General features: G+C 39.9%; 2 protein-coding genes across 4 annotated transcripts in view; one reads left to right on the top strand and one right to left on the bottom strand.

Annotated features, from left to right (window-relative positions):
• The window catches only part of LOC109541216 (centaurin-gamma-1A), a 31,993-nt gene extending 26,595 nt beyond the window's left edge, over window positions 1–5,398 (bottom strand). Inside the window, exon 1 of the mRNA XM_019910015.2 lies at window positions 4,768–5,398. Within this exon, the coding sequence (XP_019765574.2) occupies window positions 4,768–4,945 (178 nt within the window). The 5' untranslated portion in view covers window positions 4,946–5,398. The remainder of the gene's footprint in view (window positions 1–4,767) is intronic.
• A 1,318-nt stretch (window positions 5,399–6,716) lies between these two features.
• LOC109541221 (angiotensin-converting enzyme) lies at window positions 6,717–13,179 on the top strand. Of its 3 annotated transcripts, XM_048667708.1 has the most exons (12): window positions 6,718–6,956; window positions 10,054–10,220; window positions 10,287–10,665; window positions 10,718–10,985; window positions 11,042–11,374; window positions 11,432–11,529; window positions 11,586–11,755; window positions 11,945–12,194; window positions 12,246–12,463; window positions 12,564–12,704; window positions 12,757–12,932; window positions 13,014–13,179. In XM_048667708.1, the coding sequence occupies exons 3-12, from the start codon at window positions 10,453–10,455 to the stop codon at window positions 13,100–13,102; spliced, it is 1,956 nt and encodes a 651-aa protein (XP_048523665.1). In that variant the 5' UTR covers window positions 6,718–6,956; window positions 10,054–10,220; window positions 10,287–10,452; the 3' UTR covers window positions 13,103–13,179. The 3 variants fall into 3 exon arrangements, with proteins under 3 accessions (XP_048523669.1, XP_048523665.1, XP_048523677.1); XM_048667712.1 differs by lacking the exon at window positions 10,054–10,220 and having other exon boundaries at window positions 6,717–6,956; XM_048667720.1 differs by lacking the exon at window positions 10,054–10,220 and having other exon boundaries at window positions 6,720–6,956; window positions 10,372–10,665.
• Window positions 13,180–15,688: the final 2,509 nt, after the last annotated feature.

The raw sequence follows: 15,688 nt of genomic DNA, 5'->3' as shown, positions 1-15,688 counted from the left end.
TAGTTCAGGGGAAATGCTACAGTAACATAGCAGACGCTGAAAGAGTGCGTCCAGGAAGACAGTGGACGACAATCGATATTCGGGTTCCAGGCACAGAGGAACTAGTATTGAACATAATCGAATCAGGGCCTTCCAGGGGTACTCAGAGCACAATAACTGACACTTTTTCAAGCACCAAATAAATACCGAGGAAGGGCTACATTCCTACCACGTTTATACGATACACACAGTACAAGGAGCACAAACATGTACAAATGGAGCAGGAGTTCAATAACTGAATACGAGAAGCTGCTTGATAAGAGTGGATAATAAGGAGATTACACGGGCACGATGTTATGAGAACAGGTTGATATTTAGAAAGTACGTTCCGCAGTCAACAAATCTTGTTGAATTTACCGTTTATCCTTGTCTATCTTATTGTCACTCTGTATCATTTCATGGTTACCGGAGTTTTTAATAATTACGAAGCAACAGGTATTTGCGCAATGTTAATTAGGCAGATTACCTTGAAAAACATTGCTGCCGTATTTCTGATATAGTGTTTTGCACATTTCTCAGTTTTTAATAACAATTAATTTATTTTACTATTTTTTCAGTACTCCTATAACAGCGCCAGACAACACCTCCAGAGGAATGACGACAATTTTGAATCACCCTGTAGTGCTTAATAACAAAGTTGAAATTCGATTTTCAACTGTGCATATCTTCTAGAAATTATCGAAAACTAAATTTTAATATTTTTCTCGTACCTTCCAAGTGAGCCCCTATTACCCCTTAAAAGGAATGATGCCACTTTTAAATCACCCTGTATAATCTGATCTATGACTTTCGAACGTGACGTCAGGCAGCAAATTAGACAATTCGCGAGTTCAACTACCGATTGGGCTGCTGCAAAACGTAAACTTACTCGCCATTTGCTTACATCCCATATTTTCACGTTTGTTTTCAAGTCAACATAACACAATACTTACACCCTTTTCAATAGGTTGCCATCTGTTTAGAAGCCTGCAAAAGCTGATAAAAACAAATCAAAATAACTCACAATGACATCTAATCAAAATAACTGTCAAATTTCACTAGTTAAAGTGCAGTTATCATTTAGCCGCCAGTGGGCGTTTGGACTTTTGAGCTCGCGAATACTGAAAAGACTCCATGCTGTTGCCACGTTATAATAATATTTGACGTCAGTTTTCGTTTTTTATCTGTCATTTCTGTCAAGATATTTCCATATATTTTCCATAGATTTCCAGAAATACTTAGAATGAAATCCGTTGATAAGCCAGTGGATTCTTCTGAAGAATGTCCCAGTGCCTATTTGACCCCGTGCTTGCGGGACACCCTGTATATGACGTAATGTTGAGGAACCAATGATCAAACAGTATATGCGCCCCGAACTGGACCTCAACATTCATCAATTTAAAGACATTTAAACAGCGAAATATTCCGGGCAACCATTACTAATTTTCTGGTTTAATTGTTAAGTAACCGCCGAACAGTTCAAGTAGCTGCGAAACTGGCCAGTCTGGTTATTTACCGGGACATTTAATGCAAATGTCCGGCAGTACATTTTGTGGCGGCCGTTTGTCTCACCTGATTTATGACCCATGGACGATAATTGCGCTCCTAACCGTGTCCTATCATCGGTTTCTTCGAATGAAAACCCAGGTAAAACGGGTGCACAAGAATGGTGGCTGCGTGGCCAAATTGATTTTAAGGGATGCAATTCATGAATGCACCATGCAAATGCTTTTTCCCTTGTGGGGCCGCGATTGTTAACCAATATGGCATAAGTTCAGGCAACCAGCTTAGTTTAATTGAAAATTGGCCTTATGTCTTTCAAAAATTAATTGCGGGAAAACTACAATAGCTAAGGAATTTATTTCCCCATCATTTTGAGGAAAAAGCCATCCTCGAACACGGCAGTTTTAAGAAGATTTCGAATTTGTGCCCGCAATTTGCCTACAAGAAATTTGCAACGGATTTTTCTACAATTAATCTTCATTACAGAAAATGTAGCCAAGCTGGAGCACTCATTTTCGCTCCACTTTCAAGACAAAACATCCCTCTAAAACTTCGAAAATTTTATGAGTTTTGAGAAAGAAAATTTTGAGGTTGTGACCACAATTGCGTAATTCGGCATCGATAGAAATCGCTAACATTAATTATGGAAGAACTACCCAAGCTAAAGAGCTCATTTTTACACCATCTTTGTGAGAAAACCATCTTCTAAAACTCCTGAAAGTTCCATCGAAATGAAAAGTTTATGGCAGTTTTGGGACAATTTGTTGTAAAGTTGTAACCGCAATTGCATAATTCCGCTTTTCTAAAATTAATTATGGGAAAACTATCAAAGCTACGAAACTCATTTTCTCGCCATTTCTAGGAGAAAACCATGCTCAAAAACTCCTGAAAGCTCCATTTAAATGGAAAATTTATGCGAGTTTCGAGAAAATTTTGAATTTGACTCGGTGGATTGTACAATTTTTTGTTCGCCTTCGGTGGATTGTACAATTTTTTGAAATTAATTACGAAAAATCAACCCAAGCTAAGGAGCTCATTTCCGCATCATTTTTAGAAGACAAGCATCCTCTAAAACTTCGGAAACGAATTTTAGAAAATTAATTACGGAAAAACCACCCAAATAAGAGAGCTCATTTTCTCACCATTCTGAGGAGAAAACAATCTTCTAAAAACCTCAAAAGTTCCCGTTCAACAGCATTTTTATAGATATTTTCAGAAAACTAGCTATTCACCATTTTATGTAGACAATCAACGGTTCAGTGAGTGCAAGTGGGGTAGTGCTAGGGCTTACTATGTAATTATAACTGTATGTAAAATTACAATTAATAAACAAGGAATATCGCAATGAAGACGGCCAGAGAATACCCGCACTCCAATCAAGAACAGATTTAAAATCAGCAAATTCCATGTGGGCGCATTCGCTATCATGTACATCTCAACTGATAAACAAAATATTAAAGTAGCGCATTCACCATATTGTATGGATGTTCTACAACCCGCTAAAACACCCATTCGCTCGCTCAAATCGATCATTTAACCAAAACAACAAAAAGTCCTAGCTAAATATAGCAATCTGTTGAATAAAGCAGCGATGCAATTGGACTTTCAGGTCACGAGTGACACCATCGGGCGATATCTTTTCAATTCCAAGTGTTCTTCGATGTTAGCACTACCGTTACTCTGAATAATCTATTGTGGAAGCGACTGAACATGGCCGAAGTGATAACGTGCGGCTACGAGGACAAAACAACACAATAAACATGGAATGTTGGCGAATTAATTAAAAAATAAAACAGAAAAAAATCCGCTAATCTTTCTTGGCCTAAAAATAACGACATCAATTTGATAACTGCTACACATATTTCGTTTAGTTAATTAACTGGCAAAACCGCATCGAAGTGGTCAGGATTCCGCTTGATTTCTCTTCAAGTATTTTTGCGGCGCTTACCGCAAAAGACGGAAAGTTCAGCACTGTTGCCTGTTATTTAAATCATTGGTAAATGTGTTAGATCGGCGATTGCATGAATTGGGCCACCGTGTTGCGGACATCAACTTTGTTAGTTAACAGGGCTTGGAACCGAAGAAAACATTGTTTTTAGGACAGGAAAAAGCTCGAAATGCGCCTCCTGGGCCTGAGTCACACTGCATTAAATCAGCAGTAGGTGGCTGGACAAATATGGTAGGCGACCAGTTGGCACGTAAATCCGCAATTTACAGTACGCGCAAAATACGTGACGGGCTTCGACAATGATGAACAATCTGGCTGGAAAATTAACACATTTTCACCAGGCCATGTCGATCCACTAATTGCGGCCATCCACGCATTTAAATCGAACAACTGCACGTAAAAAGTTGCCTGCATCAATGTGAAAAACTAAAGAGATCTTAGCGTTAACGTGATCCAATTTGTAAAAATTACAAATGAGCTTTTAGGCTTGTGGATGCAAGAGAGTCTATCTGCAATTCACTGAAACTAGTGGAAAATCACTGCGTTTTTCCAAATTTTCACACTGTTAAATCTGCGCCTCGAATTGTGTAAAGCGACTCGCTTGAAAGGAACAAAAAATTTCATCATTTCAAATCATTTTAACACAATTTTGAGGAGAAAATCGTGCTCTGAAAAACTGAAAAGCGCTTTTGAGTGACACTTTTTCACAGATTAATCAATCTGTGCCTCGAATTGTGTAAAGCAATGCACTGGAAATGAAGAATTTCAAAAAATATTTCGCACGGATACGCACAAGATATAGCGCTCAATTTCGCATCATTTTGAGGAATAAATAGTGCTCTAAAACAACTAACAAACGCTTTTGAGTGGCAAACTTGGGCAAATTTTCACAGACTGTTAAATCTGCGCCTCAAATTGTATAAAGCGACTCGCTTGAAATGAACAATCAGTTTTTCAATGATTAATTTCTGTAAAAATTTGAAATTTAAGGGTTTTTTTCACGGAAATCTTTCTGCTGTTCGCCTTTCTACCACAACGTTCAAAAATTGTTCTCACATAAAATCAAACAACGTTAAAACACAAATTTTCAGAAAATCATCGAGGTTTCGCCTTCCTACCAGTAAACCAGTAAAAACTACCCTACACTCACTGCCAGGTCTGGGGTAAAAAAGCCCTAAAATTCGAACCCTTTGCCTATTCGGACACTATCAGGGGCTCCAGCTCTTGGTTTTACCCAGGATCAATAAAGTACAATTTCGAGACCCCAAAACAACAAGGTCAAGCAGTCAATTTCTTACCTTCAATGCAGACGACGTGGTCCCGAATCTGCTGAGCGATCACCCCATCCGGTACCAAGTCAATCAAATCGTAGATTGCATAAATCGAGGGATGAACGCTCTCAAATCTCTGAATCTCCTGGCGAATTGCTAGCGAATTGTTCAGAAAGGAACCGGCTAAATGCAACCGGGAATTCATTGTGGGGCACTAAAAGTCCGCGCGGGTTTGCACCAAAATCCACTAGAATGGGGCACACATTGCAATCGGACACCTGCTTCAAATTGGGGCCCCTCCGTCAAATCCTGATCTAAAAGCGCTCGGTTTTCTTCGCGAAATCCAAACGGGCGTGTTACCAGAAACTTTTCTTTAGCAAAAACGACGTTTCTACCCGTCGAACAGCCTCCTCAGGTACAAAACAAACACTGACAGTCAAGGGGTTTGTTTATCCGTTCTATACGATCAAACATTGTCAATTTAGAGGCTGAATGGGGGCCGTGGGGCGTTTCGCCAACGCGGTTCACTCCAGACGGGGCATTTTTACCGATTTCTCCACCACTTAATTCACGTAAATCGACATTCGAAATTAATAGGGTTAGGAGGATTTGGTTCGAACACTCCCACTCGCAAAATCTCCATATTTTAATGAGATTGACGCAGGCAGCGCCGCATGGCGCCACGCTACGGCCGACCAGCGAATTTGCCCAATATAGAGCACTGTTTCAAATGGGGTTTGCCTAATGATGGGAACTATCGAATAAAAACTATGAAACTATTCGATAGTTGCAATTTATTAGCGAGTTGTTCGATAGTTGTAATTTGAAATGTTATTTCAATTATTCGATAGCATTGTTTTATTCATTTGTTTTCTAATTTCGGATATTCAGATGGCTTTAAGTCGATTGCAATGAACGAATTCAAATTATAAATAAATTAATTTTCCACTTTTTAAGCAAAGATATTCAATATTCATTTATTAATATTGTCTTTTTTACCAAAAATTTTATGATTAAAAAAGTGCTATATCTATATTTGCATTTTGAATAAGTGCCTACTCTTAGCAACAGGCTTAAATACGAATAATTTGTAGAGTTTTTACTAGACTATTTCAAGAAAAGTAGGAAATGCAAACATTGAGATAAAATAAATATGAATAGCTAGTTAACAACAGAAAAGAAAAATACATCCATAAACCAAAAATTAAATCAATAAGTAATGTTTAATTTCGCTAAAATGAAAATATTTATATTTAAAAATCAAACTTTGCAATATTATTATTAAAAATATGGATGTATCAAAATTTTTTCAAGACTAAGTTTGTAATTTGAAACTTTTCTACACGGCACTAGATGGCTTTCACTATTCAATAAATTAATTCATTCGATTGATTTTATTCGATAGTTGCAATCATTCATTTTGTCATTATTCGATAGTCGAAATCATTCGATAGTGCCCATCATTCGTTCTTCCCCTGCCATTACTGTACTGGGATTTTATCACGATTTTATTCTAATTCGGTATTACACCGCGCACTTTTTCCGATTTGTGCTCATTTTCTGTCTAAAAACGACTTAAATCACTGGGAACAAAAGCTTAAGCTGACATCTACGCAAGATTTCGGATATGAAAAAATTTAAAAGTAATGACGTCACTGCCGAAAGGTTTCAGAGAAAACATTGTGGTTCACTAAGGCCCATTTGATGGACAAGTTTTTCATATAAAGCCCTGGAAGGCCCCATTTTCAAGTCGTTGAATGGTCCAAACACTCGCTGCCCAACCGTGTAATTTCAATAAATTTTAAATCAAATGAAATTTAATTCATGGATCTGGCGGTCAAGGCGAGTTTTTTGCGTTGAGGTCTATTGCCTCGCAGCCTTCTTCTGGTTGAGAAAAAGGCAAAACTGGCCCAGAGACGTGCAGAATGTTCCAGCACAGCTCTAAACTGCCGCTTGCTGATGGCGTAAAATGGGTAAAATCGTCGATTGCTACGCCAATGCAGTGGTCAAGTTCGCCTCTAACGGATCGCGACCAAGCGATTAGTGGAAACAGATACAAATAAATTAAAAAGATTTAGTCAAAAGTCGTTGCGGTCGATACACTCGGTATAGAAGGCTGTTCCAATAGAACGTGAACGGTTCGCGCGATCAGTGAAAATTGGACAGTTTGTTCGAATTGTGCCACTGTGTTGATGGTGGATTTTTAGTTACCTTTGGTAAGTTTCCATCTTTTTGCCTCGAGCGAATGGTAAAAGCAAAAATCCAAAGCCTTTAAACTAATGGCTGAATTTGCGCGCAAACATCTACTTAACGAGTTGACGAACTTTGATAAGGAATTGGGTCTAATCTGACCTATTGACCATTTTTAAAAGAAAAATTCGGCATTTGCACCATCGCCCACTTTGCCATCCAACATTTCATCACCAAGTAGCCTTCGAGAATAGTGCAATCAAGCGACTAGAACCGATAACTTGACTGCTTATTGTGCTTCCGTGAGGTTTTGCAATTTCTACACATGTTCGTCAGCACATTGTTTCAAATATTTTTGTAATTGCACTTTGTTGCAAGTTTCAATCCAATAACTTACCGCTTTCCGACGTTCAGAGCTCAATGTCCTTTCAGTGCTCAGTGCTCTATGTGGAAGGATAAGTTCTCCAACTTCAAAAGGCTCTTTTGACCATTTTGGGCCTTAAATGGGCAATAAATCCCAAAAAAGTTCGCAACTGACGCGAACTGTTCATATTTTGGCACCTCAATGACAGCCGCTTAGAGCAAATATGGCGAATGACTTTTATGCAAGAATAGGAAAAGTGCGTTTAAGGGTAGAGCCATCTTTCCCTCAGAGCTGAAAGTTCCACACTAAATTGGCAAAAATCACCCTTAATGAAGCGACAAAATAAAAATTATTCACAAAAATTGCAACTAAAAGCGTTAAATTCGTTGTTTATCGTATTTTTTGGATCATTTCATGGTTCAGGACATTTTTTTCAAATATTCTTCTGATTGCACTTGATTGAAAATTGCAAAGCAACAACTTACCGTTTTCCTATTTAGAACGCTCAATGTCTTTTCAGTGCTCAATGCTCTATGTGGAAGGATAAGTTTTCCAACTTCAAAATGCTCTTTTGGCCATTTCTCGGCCTTAAATGGGCAATAAATCCCAAAAAAGTTTGCAACTGACGTGCACTGTTCATAATTTGGCACCTCAATGACAGCCGACTAGAGCAAATATGGCGAATGACTTTTATGCAAGAATAGGAAAAGTGCGTTTACTAGCAGAGCCATCTTTGCCACAAAGCCACACCAAAATTGGCAAAAATCACCCATATTGAACCAAAAAAATCGAAATTCTTCACGAAAATTGCAACTAAAAGCGATAAATTCGTTGTTTATCGTACTTTTTGGATCATTTCATGGTTCAAGACATTTTCTCAAATATTCTCCTCATTGCTCTTGATTGAAAATTGCAAAGCCACAACCTTACCGTTTTCCTATTTTGAGCGCTCAGTCTTCATTCAGTCCTCAATGCTCTATATGAAGGGATCAGTTTCCCAACTCATAAACGCTCTTTTGACAATTTTTCGCCTTCAAATGGACAAAACAAAAGTGTTCGTAATCCGCGCTGCCAACAGTTTATCTTTTTCCGCAACAAATTCTCCGAAATTTTCATTACGGAGTCGGGTTTAAAGTCGCAAAATATGATTAAAAATCGAAACGTTTAAGATACCACTTATGGAACAAACTTTGCCTTAAAAACGAGTTAGAAAGGCGACACTCCCTTTTGCATGCAACGTCCTCGGGTAACCCCTAACTGTTTAAATATCCGATAAATCCACACGCAACTGTGACAAATTCCTGAAGTAATTTTACTGAAGATGATTCACAATCGAAACGTTTATTTTACTACTTGTAGAACAGACTTTGCCCTACAAATTTGGCAAAAAAATGACTCTCTGCCTTTGCAAGTTCCTGAAGAAATAAATGTTAACCCCGTGCCTGCTTAATTATCGGCTAAAACCTTGAAAAAAATTCACGCAGATGGCAGAAAATCGAACCTATTGACTTGTACTATTAGAAAATGGATTTGGCCTTAATACATCCAAACATCGACTCACGAACTTTATTCAGCGAAAAGAAACAACCTCGTAAACAAAACGCAATATTGGAAAATTGTGAAAAATTGCAAAAGATGATTCAAAATCGAAACTGTGTCCACATCTTGAAGCAACTTTACCCTATAAAATAAACGAAAAAGTGACGTTCTGCCTTCGAAACTTGCAGAGGAATTAAATGCTTAGCTCCAACTAGGTCTGGGTAACTCCGTAGGTGAATTTTTAGGAGTTGGCACAGTGCACGACGCAAATGGTTTGGTGCGCCAACCCAACGCACCGACGCAGTAACTCAGTTCCGTTGCTGGAAAAATGTTGATAAACTTTTTTCAGGGTCGAGTTCGGGACAAAAACGAACATAAATTCCTCCCGTTTTTCCCCGAAAACCATTAAGGTTTTCTCCAAAACCGATCCCAAATTTAAAAGTTTTTAATCAAAAACGCAAAAAAAGAATTCTTATAATTTTCTTCTTCTCTGACAATAATGGGGTATTTTCAGCCAAAAATTACAAAATCAATTTTGCTAGAAAATTCGCCTCATCCGTCGGTTTGCAGAGAACTTTAGAAAACTAATTTCAGCTTCAAATTTGCACCAAAACCAAATAATTTTATTCAGTTTATTTTACCGCAAGGATTATCTTGAAGAAACAACCAGAGAGCAAAAGTTTACAAAAAATTATTTGGAAATTTCGCCGCCCTCATCGTTCGCTTTAAATTTTCAGGTCATTCCAGTTTTAACAATGTTCCTTTAAACAATTTTCTTTACGCAAAAATCGCATTATTCTTTAGTTTTTGCTTTGCGCTTAGCAAAAATGTTTGGAAATCTTTTTGCAGCTTCGAATTATGGATAAAATCCTAATAATTATGTCTAGGTATTTTTCCAAAAATATTTCCCCGAACTGAAAAAGCAAAAGTTTATAATCATTTCCTTGGAAAACTCTTGGAAACTGGAGTTTCTTCACTTTTAGATCAATATTTCGAAACAACAATGTCTAAACAGAAAGAACGCGTTATTTCTAAAGTTTTACTGTAAAATACTGGCAAACTGAATCTTTTATGCAAAAAAATGACGAGATCGATTTTACAAGAAAATTCGTCGGCTCTCTTTAGACTCAGTTCCGGGAAAATCGAGATTACTTTTTATTAGTTGTTTAAACAAAGTAGTAAAACGTTACTCGAAAAAAATTTTAATGACGCTTTTTTAGATGTGAAAACTCCAGTCTCGAGTCTCGTAAAACTTAAACAACTGAATTATAACTCATTAACCGATGAGTTATAACTCATTAACTCAGAGAGAGAGCGGCAACAACTTAATAGCGCAACTCAACACAGTGTTACCCAGGCGTAGGTCCAACCTACAAGAACCTGACCGGTAAATTCTTGAACTTGCCTGATAATGACTCTCGACCTGATGAACCGAAACGCTTTCTTTTTATAGAACACACCCAGTAAATGCACTCGAAAAACCATTAGCAATCGACTAGAAGCCCGCGATTAAAGGCGCCCCTGAAATTCCTTTCCAGTCAAGATAAGAACAGACATTCAGTGAATAATCAACGAACACACTTTAAAATATCAACACTAAAGGCTGCAGAAGCCTGAAGATGATCCTGAGAATAATCCCCATTTTGGCGCTTTTGCTGGGGCTCTGCCCCCTGCATCCCTGGGCTAAGGACGCCAGTATAGAAGAAGAAGAGTACGAGGCAAGAAACTTCCTCATCCTGCTAAACAGACAAACGGAACGGGACGCCAATAGGGCTTCGCTAGCCGAATGGGCCTACGCCTCAAACCTAACGGAAGAAAACCTGAATAACAAGGTGAGTTTGTTTGTACATCCCGTGTAGGCAGGGGTTTAAGCTTGTATTGTAGCTTGCGGTGTCTTCAGAGGTGGCCAGAAATGTAAAGGAGGCCTGGCAGCGGGTGATCCAGTTCAACTGGCAGCGGTTTTCGGATTACAGTCTGCGGCGCCAGTTCCAGAAGTATTCGGTGCTGGGCGTGGCCGCTTTGCCCGAAGAAAAGTTCAAACAGCTGGAAACCATCATCAGCGACATGCAGGCCATATACTCCAAGGCGAAAATCTGCCCTATCGGTCAGAAGCCTGAAGATGGAGCCGAATGCACTCTCAGCCTGGAACCGGGTAACAACCACCTCTTTAGATCCGCGCCCTTTTGCTCATTCTGAGCGGCTTTCCAGAGCTGACACAGATTCTGAGCACATCAAGAGATCCAGAGGAACTGAAGCACGTGTGGCTGGGCTGGCGGAATGCAGTGGGAGCGAAGTGCCGCGGCTTATACAAGCAATATGTGGATCTTTCGAACGACGCGGCAAAACTTAACAACTTCACAGACACCTCCGAGTATTGGCTGAATGACTATGAAGATGCGAACTTCAAGGCTTCAGTGCAGAGCCTCTGGAAACAGTTGCAGCCGCTCTATTTGCAAATTCACGCCTACGTCCGCACGAAATTGAGGCAAAAGTATGGGGATATTGTGAGTGAACGGGGGCCGATTCCCGTTCATTTACTTGGTGAGTTTTCTGGCTGAAATTGCGAACCGAATTGGGAGTGATTGATGATTGGGGCAGGAAACATGTGGGGCCAGAGCTGGAACAACATCGGCGATCTGATGCTGCCCTATCCGGATGTAAAGAAGGACAATCTGACCGCCGAGCTTCTGAAGCAGGCAAGTTAGAGGGGAATCAATTTAGTTAATTAATTAAAGCTGTTGGCTTTCCATAGAATTACTCAGTCACGAAGATCTTCCGGACAGCGGAGGCTTTCTTCAAGTCGATCAACCTCACCGCGATGCCCGAGAGTTTTTGGACGAACTCCATCCTGGAAAAGCCTTCGGATAGGGACATTGTGTGCCATGCGTCCGCTTGGGACTTTCAAGACGGCAAAGACTTCAGGTAAGACGCTTCACCGTTCTTTATACAGGGTAAGTTTTTTCGATGACCAGTACAGGGATCTTCGGAACTATAGCAGCTTCAAGGGTTCCGTTAAAATTTCTGGGTTTGCCAAGTGTTTTATTTTCGAAAAAGCTAGGGAAACCCTGCTCTACATCTTTCGCTGATCAACAATCCTGGGTTTTGTTCCAGAATCAAACAATGCACCGAAGTAACGGATGAGCAACTAATCACCGCCCACCATGAGATGGGCCACGTGGAGTATTTCCTGCAGTACAAAGAGCAGCCGCTGAAGTTCAGAGAGGGCGCAAACGACGGGTTCCATGAGGCCATCGGGGACTTGGTGGCGCTTTCCGTGCAGAGCACCAAACATCTGAAGAAAATCGGACTGTTGCCCGACACACCCGAGGATCCGCGGCAGGTCCTCAACAATCTCTTCAATGTAAAAACCGCGTTTTAGTCGAGGCCCCATGAATCCTACAGAGTGTTTCAGCTGGGACTGAGCAAGATCACCTTCCTGCCCTTCGGGTACTTGATGGATCTGTGGAGGTGGGACGTATTCTCGGGCAAAACCGCCCCCGAGGACTACAACTGCAAGTGGTGGGAGTTGCGGGAGAAGTACCAGGGAGTGGAACCGCCGCTGGATAGGAGCGAGGAGGACTTTGATCCGGGCGCCAAGTACCACATTATCAGCGATGTTCCCTACTTGAGGTACGCCCCGCTTTAATAACCAAATCCAACTGATGTGGTAGTTTACCAACCGAAACTTCTGAACGTCCTTTTGGTCTATCCTAATGACTTTGGATTTTAGGTATTTTATCAGCTTTGTCATCCAGTATCAGTTCCACAGGGCGTTGTGCGAAAAAGCCGGCCAATACGATCCGAATAACGCGGAAAAACCGTTGCATCAGTGCGACATTTATCAAAGCACCACCGCAGGCAATGTGCTAAAGTGAGTCGCCCACTAATTCACTAGTCCTGGTAGCTTGCAGAGTGAATTTCAGGCAAATGCTGGCCATGGGATCGTCCAGGCCTTGGCCGGAGGCGCTTGAAGTGATCACCGGACAGCGCACGATGGACGGCACTGGAATTCTGGACTTTTTCAAGCCTCTGCACAAGTGGCTGGAGACGGAGAACCAGAAAAACAACGCCACTATCGGGTGGGAACCGTCGAAAAGAGGTGAGAATGCCCACTAGTTGGGACTGGCCCAACTGGCTGGGACTGGAGGCAGCAAAAGCTATCTAACTTAATTGGTTGCAGTTTGTACTAGGACGCGGCAGGAGTTAGTGGGAAGCAGCACCGCAAGTGGGCCAGTACCGGAACCCTCCGCCAGCATTGCAACTCTTTAATTTAGGCCTTAGTTACTTGGTTCACCCTGTACTTATTTTTTAGAATATTATATTGTGTAGTGTATTGTGTGTTGAAATTGTGCGTATGTATCTTGAAAACCGCTGTTAGTTTTTGCCGCATATTGAGAGAGCCGATGGAGCTGCAAAGCTCTAGTAGTTATCGAGGGACAGAGCCTTAAAGTGCGCCCGTTTTCATATAAAACCTCATTCTAGAAATGTTTGTAGTTTTTACGCAAAATGCAAAAATCCCAAATTTCTGGGGATATTGAAAACCACTGTTAGTTTTTGGCTCGTATTGAGAGAATCGATAGAGCTGCAGCGCTCTAGTTGTTGTCGGGGAGCCTTAAAATGCTCATTCCTCAAAACCTCATTCTAGAAATGTCTGTAATTTTTACTCAAAATGCAAAAATCTCAAATTTCTGCGGATATTGAAAATCGCTGTTAGTTTTGGCTCCTCTTGAGAGAACCGATAAAGCTGCAATGCTCTAGTTGTTATCGAGGGACAGAGCCTTCAAATGAGCCCTTTTTCATATAAAACATCATTCTCGAAATATTTGTAGTTTTCACGCAAAATGTAAAAATCCGAAATTCCTGCGGCTATTAAAAACCGTTGTTAGTTTTTTGGCCGATATTGATAGAACTGATAGAGCTGCAATGCTCTAGTTGTTATCGAGGGACAGAGCCTTAAAATGCGCTTTTTTTCATATAAAACCTCATTCTAGAAATGTTTGTAGCTTTTACGCAAAATGCAAAAATCCCAAATTTCTGCGGATATTGAAAACCGCTGTTAGTTTTTAGCTCATATTGAGAGAACCGATAAGTGTACCTAATTATAAAACTTTATTTAACGAAACCGTTCTTAAAAAGCTTTATTTAATTTTAACAGCGAATAAGCTTACTACTTAATTCCACAAGGTGGTTACAAAGAATGAAAGAATTATGTATAACAACCAAATGAAGTAAACGCAACTGCTGACACGTCAAATGCTGATGCCTGGTGTCTTCTTGGTATTCTGCTGATGCCTGGTGTCTTCTCGGTACTCTGGTTGCAGAGTCAGTTGTTATGGCTATGTAACTACCTACTTTTTTTTGTCTTGTCTAGGTCCAAAATTCGACCACGCCATTTTCTTTGAAATAACCGATATAAACTTGAATTAGTGAGTGAAAATAGATGCCACTATAGTCAATTCAATAAGCTGGTTCAAAAAAACCAGGATTTTGTACGATTTAAGTGCAATTTTCCGTCGTCCAACTGTAAGTGTCTTCTATAGGGTGAACGAATTTCACGTTGCTAACGGCTTTAGATTGGAAGTAGGGATTGTTTAAAGGGAAGCGTGCAGTTGAGTGTGAATGTTCATTTTTCGACCATCATTTACGGAGTTGCTAAAACTCAGAATTTTATAGATTTGAGTGAAATTTGTAGCTTTATATGTCTTCTATAGGGTGTAATGTAATTACTAGTTAATTCACAAAATTTGGTATTTCGAGTTATTTAAGGGACATTTCTGACTTGAAGTGGTGTCTATAGGGTGAGCAAGGTGTCAGTTGCCAGCAGACCTGAATTGTAAGTTGGGATTTTTTTGAAAGATTTCGGGGGGTTGAATTTAATTTCATTACTTTGATGGTTGGAAAAACATCAGCATTTTATGCTATTTGGGTGGCATTTTCGGGATTTTTTGCTTCAATTGTCTTATATAGTGTGAGGCGATTTTCAACTTTCCAGCGGCTCTGCATTGAAAGTTGTGAGATTTGAAAGGAGAGCGTGTAGTTGAGTATGATGTACATTTTTGACCCATTATTTACTTCTATGTATAAAAACTAGCGAGATAATCAATTGTGGGTGAGTGCCAAACAAAATCCAGTTAAAGTTTCCGGCGCTTTAATGCTGCGAGCAAAAGAAAGCATTTACAAATCAGCGTCACATATTCAGCAGCTAAAGTTTAAGTTTTCATGAAAATCGGGCTAAAGAATAATCGGAAAAATCTTGTCTAAATCAAGTTTTTATTCCAGTAAGTATTCCGTCGCTCTTGATGATGCCACCAAGAAGAAGAAGCCTTGAGAAACAACACTTGGCTGGAATGCGGTCATTCATTTAGCCAACCTTTTGACAAAATATCAATCTGTGAAGGCTCAGAATTTCATGAAAATTCGGGAAAAAACTGATCTGCCAGCTCATATCAAAATCAAGTTAATGAGCTGCCTGTTATTGGCTCGAGCAACAAGAAACATTCCCAAATCATGTTATAAAAGTCCAAAGTTCTATGAAAATCTACCAAAAGGCCCAGAGGTGAGCACGTGTCGAAATCGAGTTCAAAATAATCCGAGCAAAGAAGCAAAAATCAAGCTCAACTTGCCTAAAATTAAAAAAAAAATTAATAAACTCACTGCGTCGATAGCCAGCATTTAAATTAGTAAAAAAAGTCGAGTTCATCGGATTTGTTTATCAAACCTGCCTTTGTGAATATTGCCGTGAGTTATGTAGCCAGTTCCCACGAATTCCGCTACATCAGCAGCACTTATGTGACTAGTTCCCATAGATTCCGCTGGATCAGCAGAATAGGCATACCGCCAATGTTAAGGTCATAA

This window comes from Dendroctonus ponderosae, unplaced genomic scaffold (assembly GCF_020466585.1).
Source record: "Dendroctonus ponderosae isolate FM_Combo_2020 unplaced genomic scaffold, Dpon_F_20191213v2 Dpon_F_20191213_1, whole genome shotgun sequence".
Taxonomy (NCBI): Eukaryota; Metazoa; Arthropoda; class Insecta; order Coleoptera; family Curculionidae; genus Dendroctonus; species Dendroctonus ponderosae.
This window is presented reverse-complemented; position numbering and strand designations above follow the sequence as displayed.